The 27,795-nt window shown below is 39.9% G+C and overlaps 1 protein-coding gene across 3 annotated transcripts; it reads right to left on the minus strand.

The window, feature by feature from the left end:
- Positions 1 to 498: 498 nt before the first annotated feature.
- Positions 499 to 27,029, minus strand: ZBTB43 (zinc finger and BTB domain containing 43). Of its 3 annotated transcripts, none has more exons than XM_055333153.1 (3): positions 26,922 to 27,029; positions 22,871 to 22,994; positions 499 to 6,005 (listed from the first exon to the last, which is right to left on the minus strand). In XM_055333153.1, the coding sequence occupies exon 3, from the start codon at positions 5,980 to 5,982 to the stop codon at positions 4,567 to 4,569; it is 1,416 nt and encodes a 471-aa protein (XP_055189128.1). In that variant the 5' UTR covers positions 5,983 to 6,005; positions 22,871 to 22,994; positions 26,922 to 27,029; the 3' UTR covers positions 499 to 4,566. The 3 variants fall into 3 exon arrangements, with proteins under 3 accessions (XP_055189128.1, XP_055189137.1, XP_055189119.1); XM_055333162.1 differs by having other exon boundaries at positions 22,871 to 22,991; positions 26,922 to 27,016; XM_055333144.1 differs by lacking the exon at positions 22,871 to 22,994 and having other exon boundaries at positions 26,922 to 27,016.
- Between the last annotated feature and the right edge of the window lie 766 nt (positions 27,030 to 27,795).

Raw genomic sequence — 27,795 nt, forward strand, 5'->3', positions numbered from 1 at the left:
CAAAGGCAAGCCTCCAGAGAGAAGCACAGAGTAAGGAGGGGTCTGAAGAAGCTAACAGAATGTCTAGCACACCTAAATACCTGATGGAGCTGGTGGGCAGTTAAAATGAGATAAATCATCATAAATACCTGGCACAGCAAATGCTCACTCACTACCCATTTGGTCAGGGATCCCTGGGTGGCGCAGTGGTTTAGCGCCGGTCTTTGGCCCAGGGCGCGATCCTGGAGACCCGGGATCGAATCCCACATCAGGCTCCCGGTGCATGGAGCCTGCTTCTCCCTCTGCCTGTGTCTCTGCCTCTCTCTCTCTCTCTGTGACTGTCATAAATAAAAAAACAAAACAAAACAAAAAAAAACTACCCATTTGGTCAGACTACCCATTTGGCATTTACTTATGAAAAGGCCACAATATAACTTTTATTCTCAAGGGGCAAAGGCCAAGATGAAAACAAAGACATGTGGTCATATAACCAGAGTGAAAAACAAAACTTTTACAAAGTTGACGGATAACATTTATTAAAACATGTCATACAAAAGGGCATGGTCTCTTCTATAAGAAGAAAATATTAAACAGTAACATTCAATAAAGTAAAACCATGCTGTACACTGAAGACAGCAATATATAAAGACAAAACTATTCAACTTTTGCAACACAGGCATAACATTTCACAAAATATCAATAAGATATGCACCTAATGATAATCTGTTTATCATCAAATGGTTTTGTGGTCTAAGAGTCACCTGACTTGCATAAAGAAAGTAATCTTCTGGAAGAAACATTAGGAACCTCATAAAAGGAAAGAAGGCAGCAGCAACTGACATTATGACACAGGCTTCAAAGAACACTAAAAAAAAAAAAAAAAAAAAGTCACATTTGCAAAATGTGTTCCAGCATCTTCCCATTGGGCACTATCAGTAGAGATCTGAAATAAGAAACATGTACCTTAAAAAAAAAAAAAAAAAAAAGAAACATGTACCTTTAAATGTATAAGTAGCAAAGAAAAAAACCAAACAAACAAACCCTGGTTTTACTAAACAAAGTTAGTCACCCATGAAAGCAATTAAAACACAAAATTAGTGTGGCACAGGTGGGGGTTGGGGAAGGGGATAAATATGTTGCTTAGTTTCCAGCATTACTAAATTATCAGAGATCTTTACAAGGACAAAAATGTGGATCTGGTGTGATGGGAGTCCTCTCCACCCTCACCCAAGTGGGGGGCTGCAGCAAATCCCCCTCCCCAGGACAAACACAACTGAGCTGCTTCTGCTCTGCCCCCATGTCACTTCAGCAGCAGCTTGGGAGAGCGCATGCCTCCACAGGAAGGGGTCACTGAGACCAAGCAGCTCTTCCCAACAGCTGGAAGCCAGTGCTGGGTCACTTTAGTTCAGCAAATGGCCACCAGAATGAAGACCCTCTGGGCAGACTCTTTGAAAGTCGTGGCCTACAGAAGGGATTAGAGGAAGGTGAGATCTACAAATGAGAATTAACAGGCTGGGGCCCAGAAGCGCCTGAGGATAGACCTCAATACTCAAGGAAAGGCTACTGTATTCCTTCCTTAGATGATCCCTACTTGACCAAGTAGATTGTTGTGATGTATAGATAAAAAATAAAAGGCATGGTATAAATACTAATATTAAATACCACTGGTGGTGCCCTGAAGCCCTTTCCCACTGGGACTGGAGAAGAACCACAGTTAAGACTCAAAGTAGGGGACAAATACTTAGGTTGTAGGCCATTAACACGATCCCTGAAAGACTGTTTGGAAAATGTTACCCACAACTATCCAAACTCATTTGGAAGGATAAAGATTTTCTAAAGCTGTACTGAGGCTAAGGAAAGAGACTATCCAACCCGAAGTGGGCAGGAGAAAAAAGGTAGTAATCCAGTATGATCTCCTAATCCTAAAAAGCAAAGTGTAAAAAAATTCACTTTCACTATCCAAACTAAGGCAATCTCTTTCCCCCACCTCTCTGAACATGGCCAGCATTTCAGATGCCCAACCATCTCACAGGGTCTGGCTGACCCGATTAGCAACCCAAATTTTAAAGGAAACCCCAACTACCATAAACAACTTAAAACAGCAGATGTGAGGAACTTACATTTTAAATTCTGTACTTAGCTGATGTACATCTAAGGATTTCAATAAAAGACACCTTTCTTCACAACACATGAAATAAGTCCCAGCACAAGTGACTACTTCCCAAACTGCCACCCAAGGGCTGCCCACCACTCCTGGTTAAACAAGAGTTCTTCATCTTTACTCATAACAAAGGTGCTGTGCTAATTGCAGCATAACTGAAGAACCATTTTTTTCCCTAGAATTTTTTATTTATTCTAGAATACTTTCTAGAATATTTTTATTTTACCTCCCAGACTCTTCTCCCATAATGTCCCAATGCTCATCTGAATAACAATCTTAGTGGGAAACAGCACATCAAACCTTCCAAACAGGCAGAAAATGATTTGTTAATACCATGGGAGAAGGTGATCAGTTTTGGCAGAACAAAATGGCTTCACTGCCTTAGTACTGAAATTAGTAGGAATAAAAAAACAATTTCTCCTCACACATAATGGCTAGGATCATTCCTAAAATCCATTGGCTTCTAACATGGAAAAAAAAAAAAAAGAGAGAAGGAGCAATTGAACTTTGCTTGCACAGTCACCTCTATACACATCTGTCAGGTATGCAGAGAAAGGACTGTTAACTGGTGAATTTTCGACACAAAGAGAATATTAATGTGGCAAACAACCAAGAGGTACTATCTAGTTTCTAGGTTAAAAAAATCAATATATATATATATATATATCTATAATAAAGTTTTAAATACAAAGTGCTTTTTATATATCGAGAATGATACAGTGTTAATGAATAGATAGATCCCTGTTCTGTAATGTTGACTACAAGAGTTAACTGGTAAATAAGTACTTTCTTTCTCCTTTCCAGACAAGGTTCAACCAGTAAATGCCTTTGTGGTTGGAGCTTGAGGACTCAAGGCAATTGCCAGCAATGTCTATCACATTAGAGCAAAGCCAAACTTTTAAAACAAAATTTCACCTCAAATCCAGGAAAAGTTTTTATTTTCAGGAAAAAAGTTTCCACTTGGAAGTAAAAGACCAGTAATTTGTGGAAAAGTTGACATAATAGTAGCACCCTGTCCTACCCTAGTGAGAACTTCAGGTATATGACACAGCTTGAAAGCATCCTGAATATATGCTTCCTTTTTAACCTAAAACATCTGACAGAGCTGCAGAAAAGGTCGCAAGAACAGCTGCTTTTCTTGCTGGTTTCTGGTAAGTACAGCTATGTGGACTTGTAAATTTATGCAGCTTTACCTAGAATTTGGGAGCATGAATCTGTAGACTACTTTCTAAAGTTAGGGTTCCTTTTTCCCCCCTTGAAAACACATCCCAGCACTCCTAAAGAACTGGCAGCATTAGCTCAGTGTGCCCCTCTAAAACTACATCCCTTACCAGTGTATTTTCAAGATTCCTCTTGCTTGGGCAGTTTTCTCCTGCCGCTCAAAACTCTGCTACTTAGCAACTCTCACTGACAGTTGGAGTGTCACTATAGCCCCCTATAAACTCCTTATGCTTGCAGGTAACTCTCAGCCATGACTTCTGGCTCATTCCCACTAACTGTGGTCACTGAATGACCTCTTCAGGAAGCATTATAATCTGAGAGAGAAATGGCTGCAGCAGTCAATGGTACCATGGTAGAGTCAAAGCAGGCTAGACGCCTACTAGCCACAGTGCAGATCCCACTGTGTGGATGCTATAATTAAACAGGATTTGGGACAGCAAACCAATTAGAAATACCTATCTCTGGCACCCTAGAGAATTACAATTAGATACAATTGTCCAAACTAAATGTTAGTACTAAAATACAAAATTTTGCCTTATCAAGAATCTGAAACACATCGTGACAGTGGCATCTCACAGAAATTGAAGCTTGTACCGTTATTTGTTTCATACTTAGAACGTCGCCCTCATAGCATCGCCATAGTTTTTAGTTAAAATACCCTTTAGAGAGAATAAAACCAGAGAAGAGAGATCTGTTAATCAATTTAGCATCCCAGGAATCACATAATTTGTAGCTTTTACATTAAGTAGCATTTCATTCAGTGAGGCAGCTACCAAAACAAATCCACATTACCTAAGTATCTATGGGGAGAGCTAAATAAAATTCCAACATGACCTTGTAATGAGTGATCAAAATTTGCTGCCACCTGAAACAGAACTGGTAGGTTGGAGTCCAGTTCCAAGCGCAGGTGTCTCTATCACCAAGTCCACCTGCCTCAATCTCAACAATGGGCCTGAAGGTTTACCTTGCCAGTTGGGAGGTGGGTTAACTTCTCCCCATTACCCACTCCAGGCCTGGACAGGAACATACAAATTTGAGGAATTAGATTTTTAAATTGGCCTACTTAGAGCTGGTCTTTCAGAAATATCTTCCATTTTTTTTAAGCTTCTCTCATAATAGCAAGTAGCACGCATCATCTGTGCCCAGATTTGCATAATTACCATAGTTTATTTTTGTGCCTGCCACTCAAGGGCCAGATCCTATTTTTAGTTAGCCTCAGTCGTATTCTGCTCAGTATTCTGCTCAGCCTTTGCAACTTCGTAGGACTTGGTACAAGAAGTCACATGCCTGTGGAAACTGTCCCTCCACATAAATCTCTTTGCACAGATATTACACTCATACGGCTTTATGCCTGTATGAATTTTCATGTGGCCCACGAGATGATGCTTCATTTTGAATTTCTTACCACAGACACCACAGCCATAAGGCCGAAGACCGAGGTGCATGCTCATGTGTCGATCTCTCTGACTCTTGTGAGTGAAACTTTTCCCACACTGACAAGGATACAGCTTGTCGGTGGCAGAGAATCCTAAATGGGAAGCTTCTTCTTTAATCCCTGTAACCATTTCAATATTCTCACTGTAGCCTGATGCTAGGACAGCCTCCTGTCTATGCCCAATTAGATTCCCATCTGACCTCTCTCCAGAAAACTCCTCCATAGAAGAGCCATAGAAATCCACCTGCTCATCATAATTGCTTTCATCAGCCTGTTCATCAAACTCTGCTTCCACTTTTTTTTCCCCGATATGAAAGTCTTCCTCTACTCCCGAAGGTTGGACTAAGTGCTCTGTCTGCATGGTATTGATGGATTCAGTGACCTGGTGCTCATCATAGGTTGCGTGCACATCCATGCCCTCACATGCCTGTTCAAAGCGCTCAGGCTTCACGTGGATCCAGCGTTTGTGAGCCATTATGCTGGGTTTGCTGTACATGGGCCGGGTGTAGTGGAATTCGGCACTGTCGCTAGCCCCCTCCTCTCCATCCTGGCTCGCCATTTCTGTGCTCAGCCGGTCATGCTCTGTGGACGAGTTGCTGGGAAGGTATTCATGCTCAGTAAGCTGATATGACAGCTCGTCTTTGGTGCTCTCCTCTTCATTCTCTCCATCCCTCAGTTCTTGGGCTTTGGGGAAATCAGCATGGCCCCCAGAGCCTAGCTCAAAGCTCTCTACTAGGCCATTATAATTACTGCTGCTTGGAGACTGGTGGTCACTGCCATGATTTAACTTCTGACAAAGGACTGTAGGATTTCCCTCTAAAACCTCAGTGCATTTGTCTACCACATGCCACATCTGGAGGAAGCTTGCTGCTGTTAAGTAACTAACAATTTCTGGAGCAGGCATTACTAGACGTCCCGTATAACTAGACAGGAGAATGTTCTCAAACACCCTTGGGTTCATCACATCAGGTAAAACAATCCTCCTGCTGTTTTTCAGGAGTACCTGGTCACAAAAGTAGGGTGAGCTGGCAGCAAGAACAGCTTTGTGTGCCCGGAAAATGTGGCCTTGGACAACAATGGAGACATCACATAATTGTCCTTGCTGGCGCTGCTGGTTCAGTTTCTGCAGAATGGTACTGGAAAAATCAGGAAATTCTACTCGAAAAGAGTTTGTTCCAGGCTCCATTTCATCACAAATCTTGTTCAGTGCTACAAGAGAAAAAAAAATTAGTACTAATTCTGGCCCATACAGAAACTTGTTCACTAAGAAAACGAAGACAAGTTCGACAGTTCCATAAAGTCCCCTTGCCTGTGCATACTGGTAGGTAGAACATTCATCCCCCAGAGCAAGTCTTGCAGGTGTTGAGTATGCCCCAAACAGGAACCACCCACCACTCTTCAGTATTAACTCCTGATTTTGCCTATGTCTGTGAATGAAAGAATAGAAACCACAAAGATGTGATCTGTAAGCTATACAAATCTCCTAAATCAAGCCAACTAAATATTTCTAGTCAAAACAAACATCCTATCCAAAAGGCCAAAAATTTTAAGAGACCTCAGATTCGATCCATATTTGCCAAGTTGGGGTGAGGAAGTGAGGATGGAATTGTGGGAAGAAGGAAAAACTATGTAAAGGTTCTGAGACAAGAATGAACTCAGCAACTGTAAGGAACTACAAGGAGACCATTAGGCTAGATGCCAGTGCAGGAGTGAGGGAAAAAAGGGTTGAAGTGTCCAGAACAATCTTGCCTTCAGTCCCTCAGCACCACAGGGGCAATCTCACTGAAGCCCAAATAATGTATGTGAGTTTCTCTGGTGGCCATCAGAATTCTAGCTCTTTATGAGCTTCTGATGTGAAGCAGAATGAAGCAGGATGGCAAGGTATTTCTTCTATCTGGTGGTCTCCAAGTTGTTTATAGACCAAAGAGCATAGTAAATATTGTCCCTGTTACTGAGTGAACTCAATCTGAAGATAAAGTTGTTAACAAAGAATAAAGGACTGTGTTGTAGTGACGACATTTACAGTAGTAAATATATTTTGTGGGGCAGTCAAGCATTAGAGAAAATTTCTAACCCAGCAACAAGCAACAAGATAAACACTGTTTGAAATCCTGCTCATGCCCCATAATTCCATAGTAAATGAAAATAAACTATTAAACCCAAGAGATTTATTGGTGCTATCCATCACCTAGCTCTAATACTATATCCAATGTTAAATACCATATTTTCTAAGTATGAGATTAAACACAAAACAAAACAAACCCCCAAAGACTGAAAGTCATCTTTCAGAGACAGGGAGAAAGATCAAGAAAATAAACTAATGTTTCTTAAGTAATTACTAAATAGCAGAGACTGTACACCTTTTTATCACTTAATATAATGACTCTGCAAATGTGGAGACTGATATTCTCAAGTTCAGCTATTTCAAGTAACTTTCCCAAAGTTAAAATAAGAACTAATTTGTATTAAATTGGGATAGGATTCTAGGTCTCTGACTTCAAAGTCTATGCTATTTTTCCTATAACATCGCCAGCCTCTTCTGGGAAGATGCCAAAATACCAGGTTAGTCATTAATAATTAACAAGTAAAGACAGTATTTTTATTTTATTTTTATTTATGTAAATTCAATCAGCGAATGTATAATACATTATTAGTTTCAGATGGAGAGATCAGTACTTTATCAGTTGCAAATAACACCCAGTGCTTATCACATCACGTGTCCTCCTTAATGCCCGTCTACAAAGAAGTATTAATTTATGGCTATACCTCTTAAAACATTTTGTGATAACTTAAAACAAACAAAAGTACACCAGGAAACAAACTATTCAGGTATTTGCAATTTCAAAAGAAGAAGTTAAATAGTACATAAGCATAAGACTTAGAGAAGTATGGAAATTCTGAGAACGGTATCTGGGTAAACATTCTCAGCTAGGCCACAAAGATCACCTTAGACTTTTGAAAAAATGGTGGGGTGGGGGGAATACACACATGTAAAAGCATTTACAGAAAGTTGCTTAAAAAAACAAAACTCGGGGGGAATCCCGGGGTGGCTCAGCGGTTTAGCACCTGCCTTTGGCCCAGGGCGTGATCCTGGAGTCCTGGGATTGAGTCCCGCGTCAGGCTCCCAGCATGGAGACTGCTTCTCCCTCTGCCTGTGTCTCTGCCTCTCTCTCTCTGTGTGTCTCTCATGAATAAATAAATAAAACCTTAAAAAAAAATAGTTAAAAAAACCCCACAAAATTCGGGATGCCTGGGTGGTTCAGCGGTTGAGTGTCTGCCTTCAGTTCAGGACATGATCCCAGGGTCCTGGGATCAAGTCCCACATCGGGCTCCCCCCGAGAAGCCTAGGTCTTCTTTGTGTCTCTTATGAATAAATAAATAAAATCTAAAACAAACAAAACAAACAAAAAACTCTTCACTATTTATTCCTACTATTTCCCAAAGAAAATCACCATTAAAAATTCATATATTTGGGATCCCTGGGTGGCTTAGCAGTTTAGAGCCTGCCTTTGGCCCAGGGCGTGATCCTGGAGTCCCGGGATCAAGTCCCATGTCAGGCTCCCTGCATGGAGCCTGCTTCTCCCTCTGCCTGTGTCTCTGCCTCTCTCTCTCTGTATCCTTGCGAATAAATAAATAAAATCTTTAAAAAAAAATCATATATTTCTAGAAACTTCTTTGTGCATATGTCAGAATAAATCATTTATATCCTTTAAAAATCCCTACCCAAATGGGTTCATTATGTACATTTTATTCTGCATTTAGCTTTTCTCACTTAATAGAGTTTGCAGATCTTCTGACATGGTATAGACTGATTGTGTCCCCCAAAATTAATGTTGAAACCTATTCCCCTAAGGTGATAGCATTTGGAGGAGGGCCTTTAGGTGATGAGACCACGAGGGCAGAGCCTTCATGAATAAAATTAGTGCCCTTATAAGAGATACCAGGGGTGCCTGGCTGGCTCAGTCAGTAGAGTATGTGATTCAATCGTGAGGTTGTGAGTTTGAGCCCCACACTGAGTGTAGAGTTTACTTAATAAAAAAATTTAAAAATTAAAAGAGACACAGAGACTACTTTGCCCCTTTGGCCATGTGAAGACACATGGAAAAGGCAAACCATCTATGAACCAGGGAGTGGATCCTCCCTAGAATCTGTAAGTGCTTTGACCTTAGACTTTGGAGCTTCCAGAACTCTGAGAAATAAATTTCTGTTGTTTATAAGCCACCCAGTCTTTGGCATTTTGTTAAAGTAGCCCAAACGGACTAATGTATCACATTAGTACAGAAAGAGCTAATGCAGTTCTGTTTAATGACTATATAACTCCTGCTATATGGACATGTCTTAATTTAAGCAACTCTCTTCTTATAGAATTTCAGTTGTCTGCGCTTTAGAAATTATGAGCAAAGCTATTATAATATAGACAATATAATTATATATCTGTGCATAACTATCTCAGCATATCTTTGGAAACATTTAAAGGTAATCTCTACCAGTGGGACTGCTTTGACATTTTTTTAAAGATTTTATTTATTTATTCATGAGAGACACACAGAGAAAGAGAGAAAGAGAAAGAGAAAGAGAGAGAGAGAGAGGCAGAGACACAGGCAGAGGAAGAAGCAGGCTCCATGCAGGGAGCCTGACATGGGACTTGATCCCGGGTCTCCAGGATCAGGCCCTGGGCTGAAGGCAGCGCTAAACCGCTGAGCCACCTGGGCTGCCCTGCTTTGACATTTTTTTTTTTTAATTTTGATGTATATTACCAAGCTACTGTCCAGAAGGGTTGCACCAAGTCATACTCTTACCAACAGTAAACAACAGTGTCTACTCCTCCATAGTCTTAACACTAGACATCATCAAACCAGAAAAAAAAAGTTTGCAAATCTCCTAAGTGAATAATCCATGATTCATTGTCGTTTTGATCAACATTTCTTTAATTATGAATGAGAAAGATATTCTTTATTCATGTTTACTGGTCATTTGTTTTTACTATAAATTATCATATTCTTTGCTCAAATAAATTGGGTAATTCATCTCATTGATTTGTAGTTTTTTATAAACGAAGGAAATTAACTTTGAAATGTATATAAATTACCCAACCTTCGCTTTTATGGCTCCAGGGTTTTGTATTAGACATAGAAAGGCATTCCCACTCCAAGGTTATTTTTAAAAAGTAAAAAGAATTACTTAGTTTTCCCCCAGTACCATTTTTTTAAAAAAGTATTTAAATGTTTACTACACAAAGAGTTTGTTTTGGCATAAGGAATAAGGTTGGGATCCAGCCCTTTTCCTTCCAAAGCATCTAGCCTATTTTCCCAACACTATTACTGACTACTAATCTTTTCATCTCTCTTTTTAAAAAAAGATTTTATTTATTTATTCACAAGAGACACACAGAGAGAGAGAGGCAGAGACACAGGCAGAGGGAGAAGCAGGCTCCATACAGGGAACCCAATGTGGGACTTGATCCCGGGACTCCAGGATCACGCCCTGGGCCGAAGGCAGGCGCTAAACTGCTGAGCCACCCAGGAATCCCCTCTTTTCATCTCGACGAAAGTGTCTTTTGTGGTATCTTAAAAGACTGAGAACAAAACTTTTAAAAACAATTCTTCAAAAATCAATGTCATAAGTGATTAATAGAGAAAATGGTGGAGTAGGAAGTTCTAGGGATTAGTCCCTCTACCAAAACAACCAGTAAACTGCTGAATGATCAGAATCAACTATTTCAGAATTCTGGAATCTGATCAGACACTTGTAGCAACCAAGACAATGCTCACTGAAGGGAGAGGCTGCTGAACCTCACTAAAAGACCTGTATGTTGTGTATGCACAAACCGACTATAACCCCCTGCCCCAGCCTGTGGGACAGTGGCCCACATTCCTAGAGTGGCTGGCTCACACCAGGGAAGACAACAAGGATTAAGTCCTTCAAAAGCTGTAGGGTTTGCATTCTGGCCAGTATGGTCGATCCATACAGTTTTGTTTTGGCCCCCTTAGGCTGCAGTGGCTTCCCCAGCAGCATTGATTATAATTTTGTTTCTCCCAATCATAAGATTTTAAAATAACAAACACCCCCCCCCCGGCCCCCCAATTCCTCAGGACCTGGGTCAAAGTATTTAAAGAAGTCTGTCAGGTCACAGGCCAGCCACATAGATACAGCAACAGAAACTTCAGTGACTACAATGCAACAAGGGGTACAGACTGCAAAATCATTTGGAAAAACTGTCATGCAAACAGACAATTACAGCCCTCAACAAGTAACAAAAGAAATCCCATAGGATGTGAAGAATCTGATTTCAAGAGCTACCATACTAGAATACTTAAATGTTTAGCTCTCACCAAAAACTACAAAGTATACCAAGAAAAAGGAAAATAGGTTCATTCACAAGAAAAAGAATATTAGAAACTATCCCTGATGATTCCAGACATTGGAATTACTAGTCAAAGTTGTTAATCATTTGCCTGGCATATGCTCAAATTGCTTAAAACAAAAACCTCACTATGGACAAAGAACTAAAGGAAATCAGGAGAAAAATGTCAGTAAGGAGCTAGAAATTATAAAAAGGAACCAAATAGAAATTCTGGAGCCACGAAGAATAACAACTATATCGTGGGCTGTACTATATCCCCCCAAAATTCATATGTTGAAACCCTGACTCCCCAAGTACCCTGGAAGGTGACTATTTTGGGAGGTAACTTTTATTTTTTATTATTTTTAAAAAAGATTTTATTTATTTATTAGAGAGAGAGAGAGAGAGAGAGGCAGAAACAGAGGCAGGGAGAGAAGAAGCAGGCTCTCTGCAGGGAGCCTGATGTGGGACTTGATCCCAAGACCCTGGGATCATGCCCTGAGCCAAAGGCAAAGGCTCAACCACTGAACTCAGGTGCCTGAGAGGTAAGTCCTTTAAAGAGGTAATTAAAATAGGGTTGTTAAGGTGGGCCCTAATCCAAACTGACTAGTATTCTTGTAAGAAATATAATTTGGGACACACAGAGAAGCATGTGGAGTGTGCACAATGTGAAGAAACAGTGAATAGGTGGCCATCTGCAAGCCAAAAAGAAAGTTCTCAGGAAAAACCAAATATACCAACACCATGGTCTTGGTCTTCTAGCCTCTAGGATTGTGAAAAAACAAATTCCTGTTACTTAAGCTACCTAGTCTGTGGTGTTTTGTTTGAAAGACATAAGAAACAAATACAAGTTGAAAGTTTAAAAAATCCATGAGTTTAATGGCAAATTTAAGTAGGCAGAAGAAAAAAAAACACAAAGGACAAAGCAATTGCAATTATCCAGTCAGAGGACAGAAAGAAAAATGAAGAGAAATGAGCACAGTCTCATTTCATGGTATCTGTGGGATACCATCAAATGTACCAACATGCATACCATGGTGGTCTCCAAAGAAAGAACAGAAACAGTTTTAAAAGAAATATTGGTAGAAAACTTCCTAAATTTGATAAAAGACAAACCCATACATCGAAGAAGCTCAAAAACTCCAAGCAGGGTAAAATTAAAGAGATCCACATTAGACACACTATAAGTTAAATAGCAGAAAGTCAAAGACAAGGGAAATGAAAGCAGCAAGAAAGTGCCTCATCACATAAAAAGGGAGCTTTAATAAGATTCACAGCTAATTTCTCATCAAAAAACGCGGAGGCCAGAAGGCAGTGGTATGATATACTTAAAGTGCTAGAAGAGGGCAACCCTGGTGGCTTAGTGGTTTAGCGCCGCCTGTAGCCCGGGGTGTGATCCTGGAGACCCGGGATTGACTCCCATGTGGGCTCCTTGCGTGGAGCCTGCTTCTCCCTCTGCCTGTGTCTCTGCCTCTCTCTCTGTGTCTCTATGAATAAATAAATAAAATCTTAAAAAAAAAAAGTGCTAGAAGAAAAAACTGTCAACTAATAATTCTGCATCTGGCAAAACTATCCTTTGAGAAATTAAGACATTCCCAGATATAAGTTAAGGGTATTCATTACCATTCCTCTACAAGAAATGATTAAAAAGGTGTCCTTCAGGGCAGCCCTGATGGCTCGGTGGTTTGGCACCTGCCTTTGGCCCAGAGTGTGATCCTGGAGACCTGGGATCGAGTCCCACGTTGGGCTCCCTACCTGGAGCCTGCTTCTCTCTCTCTGCCTCTCTCTGCCTGTGTCTCTGCCTCTCTCTATATATATCTCTCATGAATAAATAAAATCATAAAAAAAAAAAAAAAGGTGTCCTTCAGGCTGAGATAAAAGAATACTAGGTAATAATTCCAAGGCCTATGAAGATGTTATCCATGACAATAACATGAAGGGGGTGGGATAGAGATGTGAGGAGCACAATGTTTGTATACTATTGAAATTAAGTTTGGGGGCATCTTGGTGGCTCAGTCGGTTAAGTGTCCATCTTTGATTTAGGCTCAGGTCATGATCTCAGAGTAATGAGATGGAGCCCCAGGTGGGGTATGCTTTAAATTCTCTCTCCCCACCTCTCCCTCTGCCATTCCTCACCCCCCCCATCACCGCCCCCGCACTGCTCACACACATGTGTGCACTCTCACTTTCTTTCAAAAAAAGAAAACTAGGTTTGAATTAGTCAAACTTGGTTGCTAAATTTAAGATATTGATTGTAAACCTCAATTTAACTAAGAAAATAATATACATGAAAAGGAGAGAAGAGAATCAAAATGGCATACCAAAAAAAGAGTTAATAAATGTTTTTATCCTATTTTTGTAAGTAACTGTTTTTAAAAAGTAGTAATGGAAGAACTATGGAACAAAAAACATACAAGATATACAGAAAACAGCTAAATGGTAGAAGTAAACCCTTCCTTACCAGTATTTAAATGTAAATGGATTAAACTCCAATTAATAGGTGATGGGCAGACCAGATTAAAAAAAACATAGGATTTATTTATATCTTGTCCATAAAAGACAAATAAAATGATAGAAAAGATATTCCATGCAAGAGTAACAAAAAAGAGCTGGAGTGGCTGTATTATTATCAGACAAAATAGACTTTAAGTCAAAAAGGTTATAAGAACAAAGGACATTATATATTGATAAAAGGTTCAATCTATCAAGATAATGTAACAACCATAAATATGTATGCACCTAACAAGAGAAACATATATGGAACAAGATATTATGAGGCAAAAATGGACAAAACTGAAGATCCCATTCTGATTCCTTACTTTCAGTAATAGAAAAAAACAGACTTAGGATCTATAAGGAAATAGAGGATTTGAACAACATTACAACAAATCAATGACACCTAAAAGACATAACACAGATCACAAAAGTAAAGAAGCTCTGATACATGCTATAATATAAACAAGCTAAGCATGCTAAATCATGCTAAACATTAAAGAAACCAGACACAAAAGGACACATGATGTACAATTCCACTTATGTGAAATATCTAAAATAGGCAAATTCAGAGACAAAAAATAGATTAGAGGTTATCATGGGAATTACGAATGGGAGTTATTAATGAGTAGAGTTCTCCTTGGTGTGATGAAAAAAATTAGGGGGTAGGAAAGTGGTCCTGTTTGTATAACATTATGAGTATAATTAATGCCACTTGAAAATGGTTAAAACAGGGATCCCTGGGTGGCGCAGCGGTTTGGCGCCTGCCTTTGGCCCAGGGCGCGATCCTGGAGACCCGGGATCGAGTCCCACGTCGGGCTCCCGGTGCATGGAGCCTGCTTCTCCCTCTGCCTGTGTCTCTGCCTCTCTCTCTCTCTCTATGGCTATCGTAAATAAATAAATAAAAAAAAAAAATGAAAATGGTTAAAACAGCAAATTGAGTGATATATATTTTTTAACACACATTTTTAAAAAACCTGGGAGAAAAAAGCAACATAACTTTATTTTCAACTATGTCAAGGTGTTAATGGTCCTTATAATTTAAAAGTATCTGACCCTCTGGGGGGGCCTGGCTGGCTAAGTTGAAGTATGTGAATGTGACTCTTGATCTTAGGATTGTGAGTTTGAGCCCCATGCTGGGTATAAAGGTTACTTAAAAATAAAATACTTTAGAAAAATAAAAATAAAATATAAGTATCTGACCTCTGCCCTTAACTTTGAGTGAGTGTGGTATTTCTATATATTCCCTGTTCTTACTAACATGCAAAGCCTGAACCTCTCCTTCAGGTTTTCCTGTTACATAAGCCATATTTGCAAACCCATACGCAGTTGTGATCTATATTAATAGGATAGCTGCTGTTTCAATTTTTAAAAAGACTTTCACAGAAGTAATTAACTCACTAAAATAATACATAAACAAGTAAACCAACATAAAGTACTATATGCAAAGTACTCTGGGGAATTTCTATGATGGTCAAGAAATCTCACTGTCCAGAGTTTATAATATGGCAAAGGAGATTAAAAAAACAAACAAACATGCATACAACCCTATTATTCAAGGCAAAGCATGATAAAAGCACCACAAGAGAACTATAAACCCAAAAGAAATTCAGGGGAGGGAACCTGGTATATCCTACAGTCATATATCCTTTCACAATAAACTTTAGGATCACCAGAGTAAGAGGAAAGATTTGAAAGCAGTATATAATCCTTCTCATCTACCATATCCTAACCAAAACAATCAAGGAAAAATGAAAAAATTGGATTTAGTCTTGCAAACTAGGGACCAGAGTAATCTGGTTAAACTTTAATTAAGGATAGAGTGGAGATGGGGCCAGACTGAGAGACATTACCCCTGCAACTCCACCTACGACCCCTCAAAATCCTGATAGAGTAGCAGCAATCCTGAGATAAGAACACTAATGCCTGTTCATTTGGAAGGTCCATCCATGGCTGAAACCCCAGGATGGATGGACTATGGGATAGGTCCTGCAGATTGGCAATGTTCAGAGCTTGCTGCATTGGAATACCAAAGGTTTCATAAGCCTCAGCAGAAATTTTTTTAGAAACTTGACATCAGAGTGTGGGGCTGAGTAGTAGCCCCAGGAAGGAGCAAAGGCACAGCCCATCATTTGTCAGCTGGGCCAAAGAGACTAAAGTAGATAGGTCTCTGGTACTAGAATTTCACCAACACAGAAGAAAGTACACAGAGCTCAAGCTCTCCTAGGAGTATCTAAGACCTAGCATCTGATCCCAGACATTCAATTCAGGCTAACCCCTGGTGTCAGGATAATTCAGCCCGTCCTCCAGCTAAAGAGCTGAGAGTTGATTCTAACAACATTTGGGTATACGGTAAAAGACCTCAAAGAGGGGAAATTTTCAGACCCAGCAGGATGTTTTCCTCTCAAGAATAAAAAACCTGGTTGGTTTTACTCTAAGTACACACAGTCTGTATATACATTCTACAATAACAAAAAAGAAGAAAATAGTAAGGGATAAACAAGGAGCACAGTTGTTTTGTTTAAAGTAAGCTCTATGCCCAATGTGGGGCTTGAACTTAAGACCCTGAGATCAAAAGCCACATGCCTTGCTTGACTGAGCCAGCCAGGTGTCCCTAAAGAGCACAGCTTAGACAGCATTTTAATTTTTATTTATTTTAATTTTTAGTAGGCTCCATGCCTAGGGTGGAGCATGAACTCACAATCCCAAGATCAAGACCTGAGCTGAGACCAAGAGTCAAACACTTAACCAAATGAGCCACCCAGATGCCCCTCTAATATAGTATTTTTAAAATGATGCTTCCAGGGGCACCTGGGTGGCTCAGGCAGTTAAGCATCTTCCTTCAGCCTAGGTCATGATCTTGGGGTTCTGGGATTGAGACCTGCATCAGGCTCTCTGCTCAGTGGGGAGTTTGCTTCTTCCTCTCCCTCTGCCCTCCACTGTGTTGTCTCCATCTCTCTCAAATAGATAAGTAAAATCTTAAAGTTTCCACAAACTTATGAAAACATGGTCTTTATGAAAAAAAGAGCTGATGACTTAAAGATAAGATACAGAGAAACTAATAATAGAGTAGAACTGCAACAGTAGAAAATGGAATCAGTGATGTGGAAAGCACTCTGGGGGAACTTCTATCAGACTACAGAAGGATGCAATTATGAAAACAGCAAGATAAGAGAATAGAATAGGAAGACAGAGAATAGAGATTCAATGTATGGCTAATTAGTGTCCTTGAGACAAAGAACTGAATAGAGTAGAAGAACTAATCAAATATTTGATAGAAGTTGGGATGCCTGGGTGGCTCAGTGGTTGAGGATTTGCTTTTGGGTCCTGGGATTGAATCCCGCATAGGGTTCCCTGCATGGAACCTGCTTCTCCCTCTGCCTGTGTCTCCGCCTCTCTCTCTCTCTCTCTCTCTCTCTCTCTCTGTCTCTCATGAATAAAATCTTCTTAAAAAACCAAAAAACAAAAACAAATGTTTCATTGAAGAAAATTTCTGAATGAAAAATCTTGAGTATTTAGAAGTCTTACATCAGTAGTGGGGACAAATTAGCCCCAAACAAAATGCAGCTCTGGTCCTGTTAAACAGATCTTAAGAACAAGCCTCAAAAGGATCAAACTATTTAGAATATTTACATAGTACAAAGATATCCAGAGCCCAACAAAGTAAAACTCATGTCTGGCATCCAGTGAAAAATCACCAGGCATGCAAAGAAGCAGGAAAATATAACCTATTAATAAAGAAAAAAAAAACGTAATCAATACAACAGACCCAGAAATGACAAATTTATAAAACTGATAGAAAATTCTGTATTCCATATGTTTAAGAAAATTAAGCACAGTAGCTAAATAGGGAAGCTATAAAAAAACTCAAATTGAATTTCTACAGATTAAACACAAATAAGCAAACACTGAGAATAACAGAACACTACAGAAGAAAAGATCAGTGAATCTAAAAACAAAGCAATATAAACAACCTAAAATAAACCAGAGAGGGGGAAAAAAGGGCAGGGGAAAGGGAAACAGAGTATCAGTGAACCATGAGACAACTTCAAGGCACCTAACTGGAGTCCCTGGAGGAAAGCAGGTGGAATGTATAAAAACTGTAATTTTTTTGAAGAGACAATAGCCAAAATCTTCCCAAATTTCATGGAAACAAAATCCACACATCCAAGAACCTCCACAAACTCCAAGCACAAGAAGCATAAAAAGAACTTCACTAAGCCATACCATAATCCAATCACCTCAAACCAGTGATGAAGAAAAACTCTTAAAAGCAGCCAGAGGAAAAAAAGACCCATTGTGTACAGTGAACCAAGGATAAGAAAGGCTGCAAACTTCCTGTCAGAAACAATGGCAGTCAGGATAGACAATTCAAGGTAGGAGGCATCCTCAAAGTATTAAAGGAAAAAACCTGTTAACTTATATTCTATACCAAATCAAAGTAGCTTCCAATAAAGGCAAAATATTTGTTCAGATACAGAAAAGACAATAGAATTCATCACCAAAAAAGATCCAAAGTCAAAAGAATGGGAATACGAAAGCAACAGTAAACCAGGCAATGTTATCAATGTCAAAGTAAGATTCCATGTAAAAGGCATCAAATGGGACAAAATCTTACTGTTCTTTTGCAAGTTTATTGTTAGTTGATGAATTTCATAATTCAATGAGGGTTATCTTGCAAACTGTGTAAATATAATATATTCTTCAAGAAACAAAAGTGACAGAAACATAACTATAGTAAAAAATATAAATTTCTTCTTTTTAATCTTTTTTTTTAAAGATTTTATTTATTTATTCATGACAGACACACAGAGAGAGAGAGGCAGAGACACAGGCAGAGGGAGAAGCAGGCTCCATGCAGGGAGCCTGACGTGGGACTTGATCCAGGGTCTCCAGGATCATACCCCAGGCTGAAGGTAGCGCCAAACCGCTGGGCCATCAGGGCTGCCCTCCTCTTTTTAATCTTTAAATCAAGTAGGCAAAGGATAATTAGGGCCTAGAAACTTAGATTGGTATCATTGGTAATGCTAATTTAACTGAAACATACAACCTCTACAGGCTACAAATAATACATCTTTTTAAAGTTTTTATAGGACATTTACAAACACACACAAAATGGGTAAAGAGCGTGTCAGTTATTCTCAAAGCAAAAATGCATACATACAGCACGTCTGATTATGTGATTACACAATGTAATAAATCCAGGAATATTAAAGAATAAATTTTTAAAACCCCATCTAATAATTAAACAAAATTCTTAATTCTAAAACAATGAAGAAATTATTTTTTTTACAATGAAATTAAAACTGCCATGTCAAATTTACAAAATTAGGAATAAGAAATGTAATATAATAACATTATAGAAACTATAAAATAGAAGACAATTCCACACTTAAATTTTAAAATCTCACTGATAAAAAGTTTTACAGAAAAATATAAATTTTCAGAATTGACCTGAGAAGAAGAAAAATCCGAACAGATAACTGTGGAGAATTTACACCAAATAGTTCACATGATTTTCAAAAGCATACCAGGTCTAGAATAATTTATAGGAAAATTCTACAAAGCAAATTAATTCCTATGCTATAGCAACTGTTTCAAAGGAGAAAAAAAGGAGCAAAGGAATAACAGTGGAAGAAAAACCTACTACTTTTATTTAAGCCTTGGTATTGGGGCACCTGGGTGGCTCACTTGGTTAAGCTTCTGTCTTTGGCTCAGATCATGATCCTAGGGTCTGAGATCCAGTCCCACATCTGGCTCCTTGCTTAGTGGGGAGTCTGTTTCTCCCTTTCCCTCTGCCCCTCCCCAACCCACTTACTCATACTCTCTCTCAAACAAAATATTAAAAAAAACAAAAACCCTAGTATCAAAGTTAGATACAAAAGAAAAAAACTATAAACCCACCTCACTTATTAACATAGAAAAATTATAAATCACATGGCATTCTGGTTTGTTTTCTTTAATCTCACAGGGGTCAAGTGCACTGTGAGTGTGGCACACTGAAGAAATGGAGTTCTTGCTCCCATCCCACTTAGGGCAAGCTCCCTGATTGTTGTAAAACTACCACCAGAAAGCCAACTCACAAGCTCTCTCTGAGCTCTCTTCAAGACCACTCCTGGTAAACACAGATCATTACCTGTGCTTCCTTCTACAAGTGACAGGGAGTGCTGGGAGATGACCCTGGGAAGGTCTACTCTGCTAAAGGTGCAATCTGAACTCTAAATGTGGGAGCTGAGGGCAGCACTGGAAACTCAGTGAGATGCTGTGAACTATGTTCAGGAAAAACAATCTGCTGATGCACTTAAAAGCAAGTCTGAAGTACAGGCTTAATTTCAAGATTTCAGCAAATTGAGGTTTGAGGTGATGAAAGTTTAACAGTGAGTATGGAAAAGAGATGGAATTGGTAGGGCTGACAGAATTGGCAGGTAGGAAGATGCAAGGGTAGGGCAAGGCACAAATAATACCATCAAGGGAATGAAAAGATAACCTCCAACACAGGATGCAAATCACATTAACTGTTAAATGACCTATATCCAGAATATATAAAGAACTCTTAAAATTTAATAACAGACAACTGAAAATGGGCAAAGGATTTGAATAGGCATTTCTCCAAAGAAGATAAACAAATGAGCAAACACCAAAGATGTTCAGTATCATTATTCACTAGGGAAATGCAAATTCAAACCACAGTGAGATATTACCCATTCAGATGGTTATGATAAATAAGACGGACAAAAACAAGTGTTGACATAGATGTGGAAGGATCAAAACCATTATACACTGCTAGTGGGAATATAAAATGGTGCGGCCATTTTGGAAAACAGTTTGGCAGCTCCTCAAAGAATTAAACATAGAGCTACCATGTAACTCAACAATTCTACTCATAGGTATACATCCAAGAGCATTGAAAACATGATATCCACAAAAACTTACACATAAATGTCCACAACAGCATTATTTATCATGGCCAAAAAGTGGAAATAACTCAAATGTCCTCATCTGATGACTGAAAAAATAGAAGGTTTTATATCTATACAATTAAATACCATTCCATTTTATTATGTATGTAATTATTAATTACTTATGTACTGTTATTATACTATGTCATTCTCTTGGCAATAAAAAAGAATGAAGTGCTGACAGATGTGATAACACGGTCGAACCTTGAAAACATTATGCCAAGTCAAAGAAGTTAGACACAAAAGGCCACATCGTATAGAATTCCATTTATAAGAAATGTCCAGAATAGAAAGGTTTATAGACAAAAAATAAATCAGTGGCTGCCAGAAACTAAGGGGAAAGGAAAAGGAAGTGAAATTGGTTTGCGGGGGGTGGGGGGGGACTGTTGAATGAAAATTCTAAAATTAGGCTGCAGTGATGGGTAAACAACCCATTGAATATACTAAAAAGTTTAAAAAAAAGATTTTATTCATTCATGAGAAACACACAGAGAGGCAGAGATACAGGCAGAGGGAAAAGCAGGTTCCCTGTGGGTAGCCCAATACGGGACTTGATCCCAGGACCCCAGGATCACAACCTGAGCCAAAGGCAGATGCTCAACTACTAAGCCACCCAGGTGCCCCTCTAAAAAACTTTTAATTGCGCATGAATTATACCTCAATAAAGCTGTTTAAAAAATAAAGTTACCTATACTGACCACAAAGTTTCCAAACTGGGTAACTAGGAAAATAATCATAATTAGTAGGAATAATAACAGCATCTACTATTTACTAAATGCATGGATTGTACCAGAATCTGTATAAAACCACTGTATGTATTTTATCCCATTAATCCTTAAAATAATCCACTGGGTATGTATTTTTTATTCCTACTGTATAGAAGAGGAAACAGGTTAAACTACTTGCTTAAGGTCATATAACCAGTGGGTGGTAAAGTTGAAATTTAAATTCAGAACACTTGCTCAGGCCCAATACAGCTAGAAGACAATATGGAAGATAAAAGTGAATACTATTTTCACAAATACACAAATGAAATAATCTATAATATACAACGTATTCCTAAACTCCAGAGTAAATTATTCACCATTCTCAGACTTACTGAAGTACTAGCAATTTTATTTATCCTACACATAGTTTAAGAAAAACAAAACACCAACAGTAACTATTCTAAAACATGCACACCTATCCCCGCTCATTCCCTCCATGGTTCACGGAGGCTCTCTGGCTTTTTTAAAAGCAGAGGACAACAAGGAGACTGAAGAATCACTGAGTTCTACATGACCTCCAAGATCTCTTCCAACTTTGATGAGTTTAACAGTTGCCTGTATTCATTATACAGCTAAAGGACAGTATGATAAATGTTATGCATCACTTAAACACAATTTCATGTCTTAAAAACACAGATAGCATTATAATAGGGAAACAGACCCATCAGTCTTGAAGCCCTCCAGAGATTTCTTAATCAGAACAGAGGGTAATTTGCATATTTACTGTAGGGAGCACATTTATTTTTTTTAAAGGGATTTTCCCTTTTTTTTATTATTATTTTTTATTTTTTTTATTTTTTTACGATAGTCATAGAGAGAGAGAGAGAGAGAGAGAGAGAGAGAGAGGCAGAGACACAGGCAGAGGGAGAAGCAGGCTCCATGCACCGGGAGCCTGACATGGGATTCGATCCTGGGTCTCCAGGATCGCGCCCTGGGCCAAAGGCAGGCGCCAAACCGCTGCGCCACCCAGGGATCCCATAGGGAGCACATTTAAACACAGTAAATACCACTTTAGTAAATCTAAAGGCTGGTACAAATGTACAAAAATACCAATACCCATGCCTACCAAAATTCTTTACATTAGTCAAATGCTTTACAAGTTCACAAAGCAGACTATGGAAACTTGGATCCTGCAATACCCCTGAATCCTCATACTCATTTTAAAGATGAGCAAACTAAAGCTTAGGAAGGTTAAAAGACCTGCCCAAGGTCATATATCTGAGAAGTGATAGGTCAGGATTCAAATCAGTTTAATTGAAATCTAATACTTTCCAAAGTTAAAAAAAAAAAGTCACGTGGCAGAGAAGTTTCTCTGAAGTTAAAATGCCGTAGGGTAAGATGTAGAACAGCGACTGATCTTAAAATATGCAATAGCTCCTCCACAGAAGAGAAGTAAGAGAAACTCTGGTCTAGAGCAATTAAATACAACTACATCATTATTTTTGCTGAAAAAGAAACCATTTTAGTAAATAATTTTTAAAAACCTGTCTTTTTAGTAATTTCATAGCTTACCTAATGCAAAGCTGGATTCCTGGAAAAAAAACCCTTATGCCATGGCCATCACAAAGCAGTATGGATGAAAGAGGAAGAGGAACCCATTTCTCAGTTTTGCTTCAAATTAAAATTGCACTGACTTCTGAAAGAAAAAAATCATGTTGAAAATGTAAAAAAAAAAAAAAAATACTGGTGACATTTACTATGTCCATGTGCCTTGCTAATAAATACTACAGGTGTGTGAGCAGCAGAAACTAAACTAATCAAGATCGGTATTTTTGGTTATATTAACTTCTATTCTGTACTTTCTTTGCTTCTGTGTTGTATTTTTTAAAGAGACTTTTAATTTTGAAATAATTTTAGATTTACGGAAACCGCTTAGCCACCAGGGTTGCCCCAGTTTTATTTTAATTTTTTTAAGATTTTATTTATCTATTCATGAGAGACACACAGAGAGAAGCAGGCTCCCTGTGGGGAGCCTTATATGGGACTCAATCCCAGGACCCCAGGATCAAGACCTGAGCCAAAGGCAGACGCTCAACCACCGAGCCACCCATGCCCCTCTTGCCCAGTCTTAATAACATCTTATATTACCATGGTACATTAGTTAAAAGTAGAAAACCAGAATTGATCAATGTCTATGTAATTTTACAGAATTGAGATATCCTCTGGAAAAGTGTTTTTGGTCTCCAGATCATTGCCAATCAGCACCTCTACAGGCTCTCCTAATTGGAAGACTTTAGCCAAAAAACTTAGTAAAACCTATTTTAGGATTGAAAAAAAATTACGCTACCTACTTAATGAGGTTTGGTTCTGGTATCCTTTTAATTTTAAGCCACTGCTGAATGTTTTACTTAAAACTTTAGGGCAAACATTCCATTGTAGGAAACTCTGAGATTCAAAAGAGAAGGTTTTGTTCTAATCACTAACTCCCCATTTATCGGTCATCCTGCCATTACATTACTATATAGCCAAGGAAATGGTTTTATTTTATTTTTTTAATGTATTTATTCATGAGAGACACAAAGAGAGAGGCAGAGACACAGGTGGAGGGAGAAGCAGGCTCCCTGCGGAAGCCCAATGAGGGACTCCATCCCAAGACCCCAGAATCACAATCTGCCAAAGGCAGATGCTCAACCACTGAGCCACCCAGGTGTCCCAAAGAAATGGTTTTAAATGTACTCTCAAATTCCTTAGCACTTGGAGTAAGAAGCTCAAATCAAGAAAAGCAGAAGGCCGAAATAGCACTCAGTTTCAGGAAAATGATTAGCTACAAACCAACAAAATAAAGGAAAGTTGTTTTCCTCAACATGTTACAAATAAGACAAAAATCTTTATTTTCCACCTGTAAATATAAAGAAGGGAAAAAATGGGATCCCTGGGTGGCGCAGCACTTTAGCGCCTGCCTTTGGCCCAGGGCGCGATCCTGGAGATCCGGGATTGAATCCCATGTCGGGCTCCTGGTGCATGGAGCCTGCTTCTCCCTCTGCCTGTGTCTCCGCCTCTACCTCTCTCTGTGTGACTAACATAAATAAAAAAAAAAAAATTAAAAAAAAAGAAGGGAAAAAATAAAAGTTCATAAAAACATAGAGTACATTCAACTGATTTTAAGAGGCATATTTCAAAACTTCTGCAATCAGGATATGATGGCCAAGTGGAAATTTTAATGCTTGTCACTGCCTGAGACAATGATAGAGCATTTCTGAGAGCCACATCAGTGTTTCTGAAGGCACAAAAGAGGACACTGTGGAAAAGTATGGACCCAACTCTGAACTGAGAAGTATTCAAAAAGAGTAGGAATGTTAAAAATTTAACAAACACTTTTATTCATTTATTTCACTTATTTTTCTTTTTATTTAGCATTAGAATGATGTCATTTAAAAATGTCTAAATAAGTCTAAAAATATTTTCTAAGAATTTTTATAAGCCTAAATGATTAAAAAAGCACATGTCATAGCTAAATGGATGGTGTTTTTTTCTCCTTTGGTGGTACAGAAAACAATCAATGGTATTAGGATTAATACAGTATTAATTCAGCTGCGATATCTCACAAGAAAGCTTGAAAAACTACCATACTGGCAACCTGATAGCTTAAATAAGAGAACATAACATAAAGGCCTCCCCCATCAGAAAACACACAGGAAATGACACATAATTTTGCATTATCATAATAACAGGGCTATTTTTCCAACCCTAAAGTTTTCTTTATGTAAAAAGTAAAATCTCCTCAAATTTCCCATGGGTCTGCAGCAGATGCCTACATTGAATCCAAGAACATGGAGGGAGAAGAGCCAGGGAGGGAATCTGCCACAAGTAGAAAGCTTAAGAGAAGATTTTAAGCAAATTCTTTTAACTGAACTCCTTTTCTGAGGACATTAGCTATGATGAAAGCAGGTATCAACAAACGTAGGTTCAACTAAATATTCCTAAGACACACAAAATAAATTTTTAAAATCACATTTTCAAAGAGCTGCTTAGTTCCAAGCTTCTCCAAAGAGCAGTTTGGGTTGTTTGGTTGGTTGGTTTTATTCTGTACTGTGGTAAAATACACTTAACATAAAATTTGCCATTTTAAAGTGTACGATTAGTGGCATTAAGCACATTCACAGCATTGTGCAACCATCACCACTATCCATTTCCAGAACTTTTTTCATCATCCCAAACTAAAACTCTGTATTCGTTAAACAATAATGCTCCATCTCTTCCTGTCAGGCCCTGATAAACTATATTCTACGTATGTCCCTATGAATTTGCCTATTTTAGATACCTCACATGAGTGGCCTCATAAGATATTTGTTCTTTTGTGTCTGGATTACTTCTCCGGTGAGTACTTTAGTAAAGAAAAGAATGAATCCCAAATTATTAGGTTTCTTATCATTTAACTGTAGATACTGACACAATCTCTGAACTATGCATACAGCTTTCTCAGAAATCCTGCTATTCCATGAGCCCCATGAGGCAGAGGATCTTAGACTGACTCTTCCTTAGCCTGTAGACAGGTCTAGTTCAGCAGCTGTAACGCAAAGAGCAGGCTCTTGAGAGCCCCGGAGGCCATCCTGGGGTAAGGGGCTGGAGCAAAGGGAAGTGGAGGGCTGTGCAGGCCAGAAGGCCATGCATAAAAAAAAGACAAGTATGTATCAAGATACTTTGGCCCTGAGATGGTCTCTGGTTTGTCTCCCAGGAGGAGTTCCTGCACCAGCACACTTGGGCTGGGCGGCACCTGTCAGAGTTGAGGCCAGACTGCAGTGTAGTCACTAAGACTGTCACCAGTTGCAGGAAGCTTCACGGGGTCATGAGTCATTTTGCATGGCTCAGAGGTCCGGGCAAGCCTGCCCTGCTCCGCCCAGACAAGCCTAGTTAGGAGACGCACAAACAAGAGAGAAAGACACAAAACTGGCAGAAACACAGACGGCCAAAGAGCAAGGCTGACAGGCAGGCCATGAATGAGAGTGAGGACTGAGAGGGAAACACAGGGTCAAGAGTCACATAAGCAAAGTAGAGACAGAAAAAAAGGGTGCAGATAGAGATGTGCTCAGCAAGAGAAACTGGGGAGAAATACAAAGTTGATAGTGGCAGAGTTCAGAGGCAGAGAGGGCAGGTGACGACAGGTGACAGAGACGTCAACAGAGGTGAAACACTACTTAGAAGCAAACGGAGGCAGACACCAGCCAAGTCCGGGTGCTGCCTGTCTCCCGGCTGCGGCTCAAAGCCGAGGCCGCCACGCCGCACCCACACGGCGCCCCCGAAAGGCCGGCGGACGTACCCAGGCGGGATCTCTAAGCGCTCTGGCCCGCCGAGGCCCGCCGCCGCGGGGTGACCTTGGGCGAGACGCTGCTTCGGGGGCCTTGGGTGTCGCGGTCCGCGCACCGGGCTGGCTGGAGGCCGTAGGAGTCGGTCTCGGGCGCGGGGACTCCAACCGCCCGAGCGCGGCTTCTTAAGCGTCCGGGTCTGCGGAACGGGCCTGCCAGGCCGGGGGCGCGCGCGCGCCGGGACCTGCAGAGGAAGCCCTTAAACCTCTCCGGCTGCCCTCCCTGTCCCCTCGCTACCTGTTGTCCCGACTTGGCCGTACCTGCTAAGGGCTCCGCGTTCACATAACCCGCCCGCGGGACACTTTCCGCCGCCAGCGTCAGGCCCGTTCAAGCCGTAGCCGCCGCAACCGCCTCAGCCTGCACCTCCCGCCCCCGGAAACGCTTCCCGGTTCCGCCCCCGAAACTGCCAGTGCTTCCGGGGGTGAGTCAGAGAGAAAACGGTGTGCGCATGCGGGACTCTCCTTCGGGGCGGGGCGTGAGGGGAGCGCGCTGTTGCCGCCCTACTCCTGCGCAGTGCAACCTGGCGCGGGTCGGTTGTCTTCAGGGACTCAGAGTGAGGCCAGTGCTGGGAATTAGGGAGCTGACACCAAGTCCTAACCCCTTTTCAAACGTGATCTCTCTCATGCTGCCTAGCAGAGACCGTGTCGAATCCATTTTTGCCTCCAAGTGCCTTTGGCACGTAGTGGATGCTCAGTGAATGTACTACGACAGGAACAGTTCCATCTGTGCCAGGCGCTGTGCTGGGTCCCTCTAAGAAAAACCTCATTTTGTTCAGGTACCAGAAGAGACCCTTTGATCTCAGGGGAGGTAGATCTTCACTGCTACTAGGAGGAATGACTCATAATTAGTCCAGAACTATTCACAGTAATCTCATTAGCCAAGTGGTTAGACAAAGCGTAGTCATGTGACCAACTCCTAGCCCATAATACTTAAAAAAAAAAAAAAAGTCCAGTAGGACTTCTAGTTGAGTATGCTCAAGTGCTTTGCCACTTTTATTTTCTTCCTTCCTCTAAGCAGACTTGAAGGTTGGAAGTTCAGTCCCAATCATGTGCCTATGATGTGACAAGCAAATGCTAAGGTTGGCAAAATGGAAAGATTGAAAGAGCCTAGGTCTCATATGACAGTAAACTACAG

Source organism: Nyctereutes procyonoides, unplaced genomic scaffold (assembly GCF_905146905.1).
Source record: "Nyctereutes procyonoides isolate TBG_1078 unplaced genomic scaffold, NYPRO_anot_genome, whole genome shotgun sequence".
In the NCBI taxonomy this organism is placed as follows: domain Eukaryota; kingdom Metazoa; phylum Chordata; class Mammalia; order Carnivora; family Canidae; genus Nyctereutes; species Nyctereutes procyonoides.

Bases quoted from the DNA above. Each gene is read 5' to 3' on its own strand.
- ZBTB43 (XM_055333153.1), bottom strand. From the start codon at position 5,982: ATGGAGCCTGGAACAAACTCTTTTCGAGTAGAATTTCCTGATTTTTCC.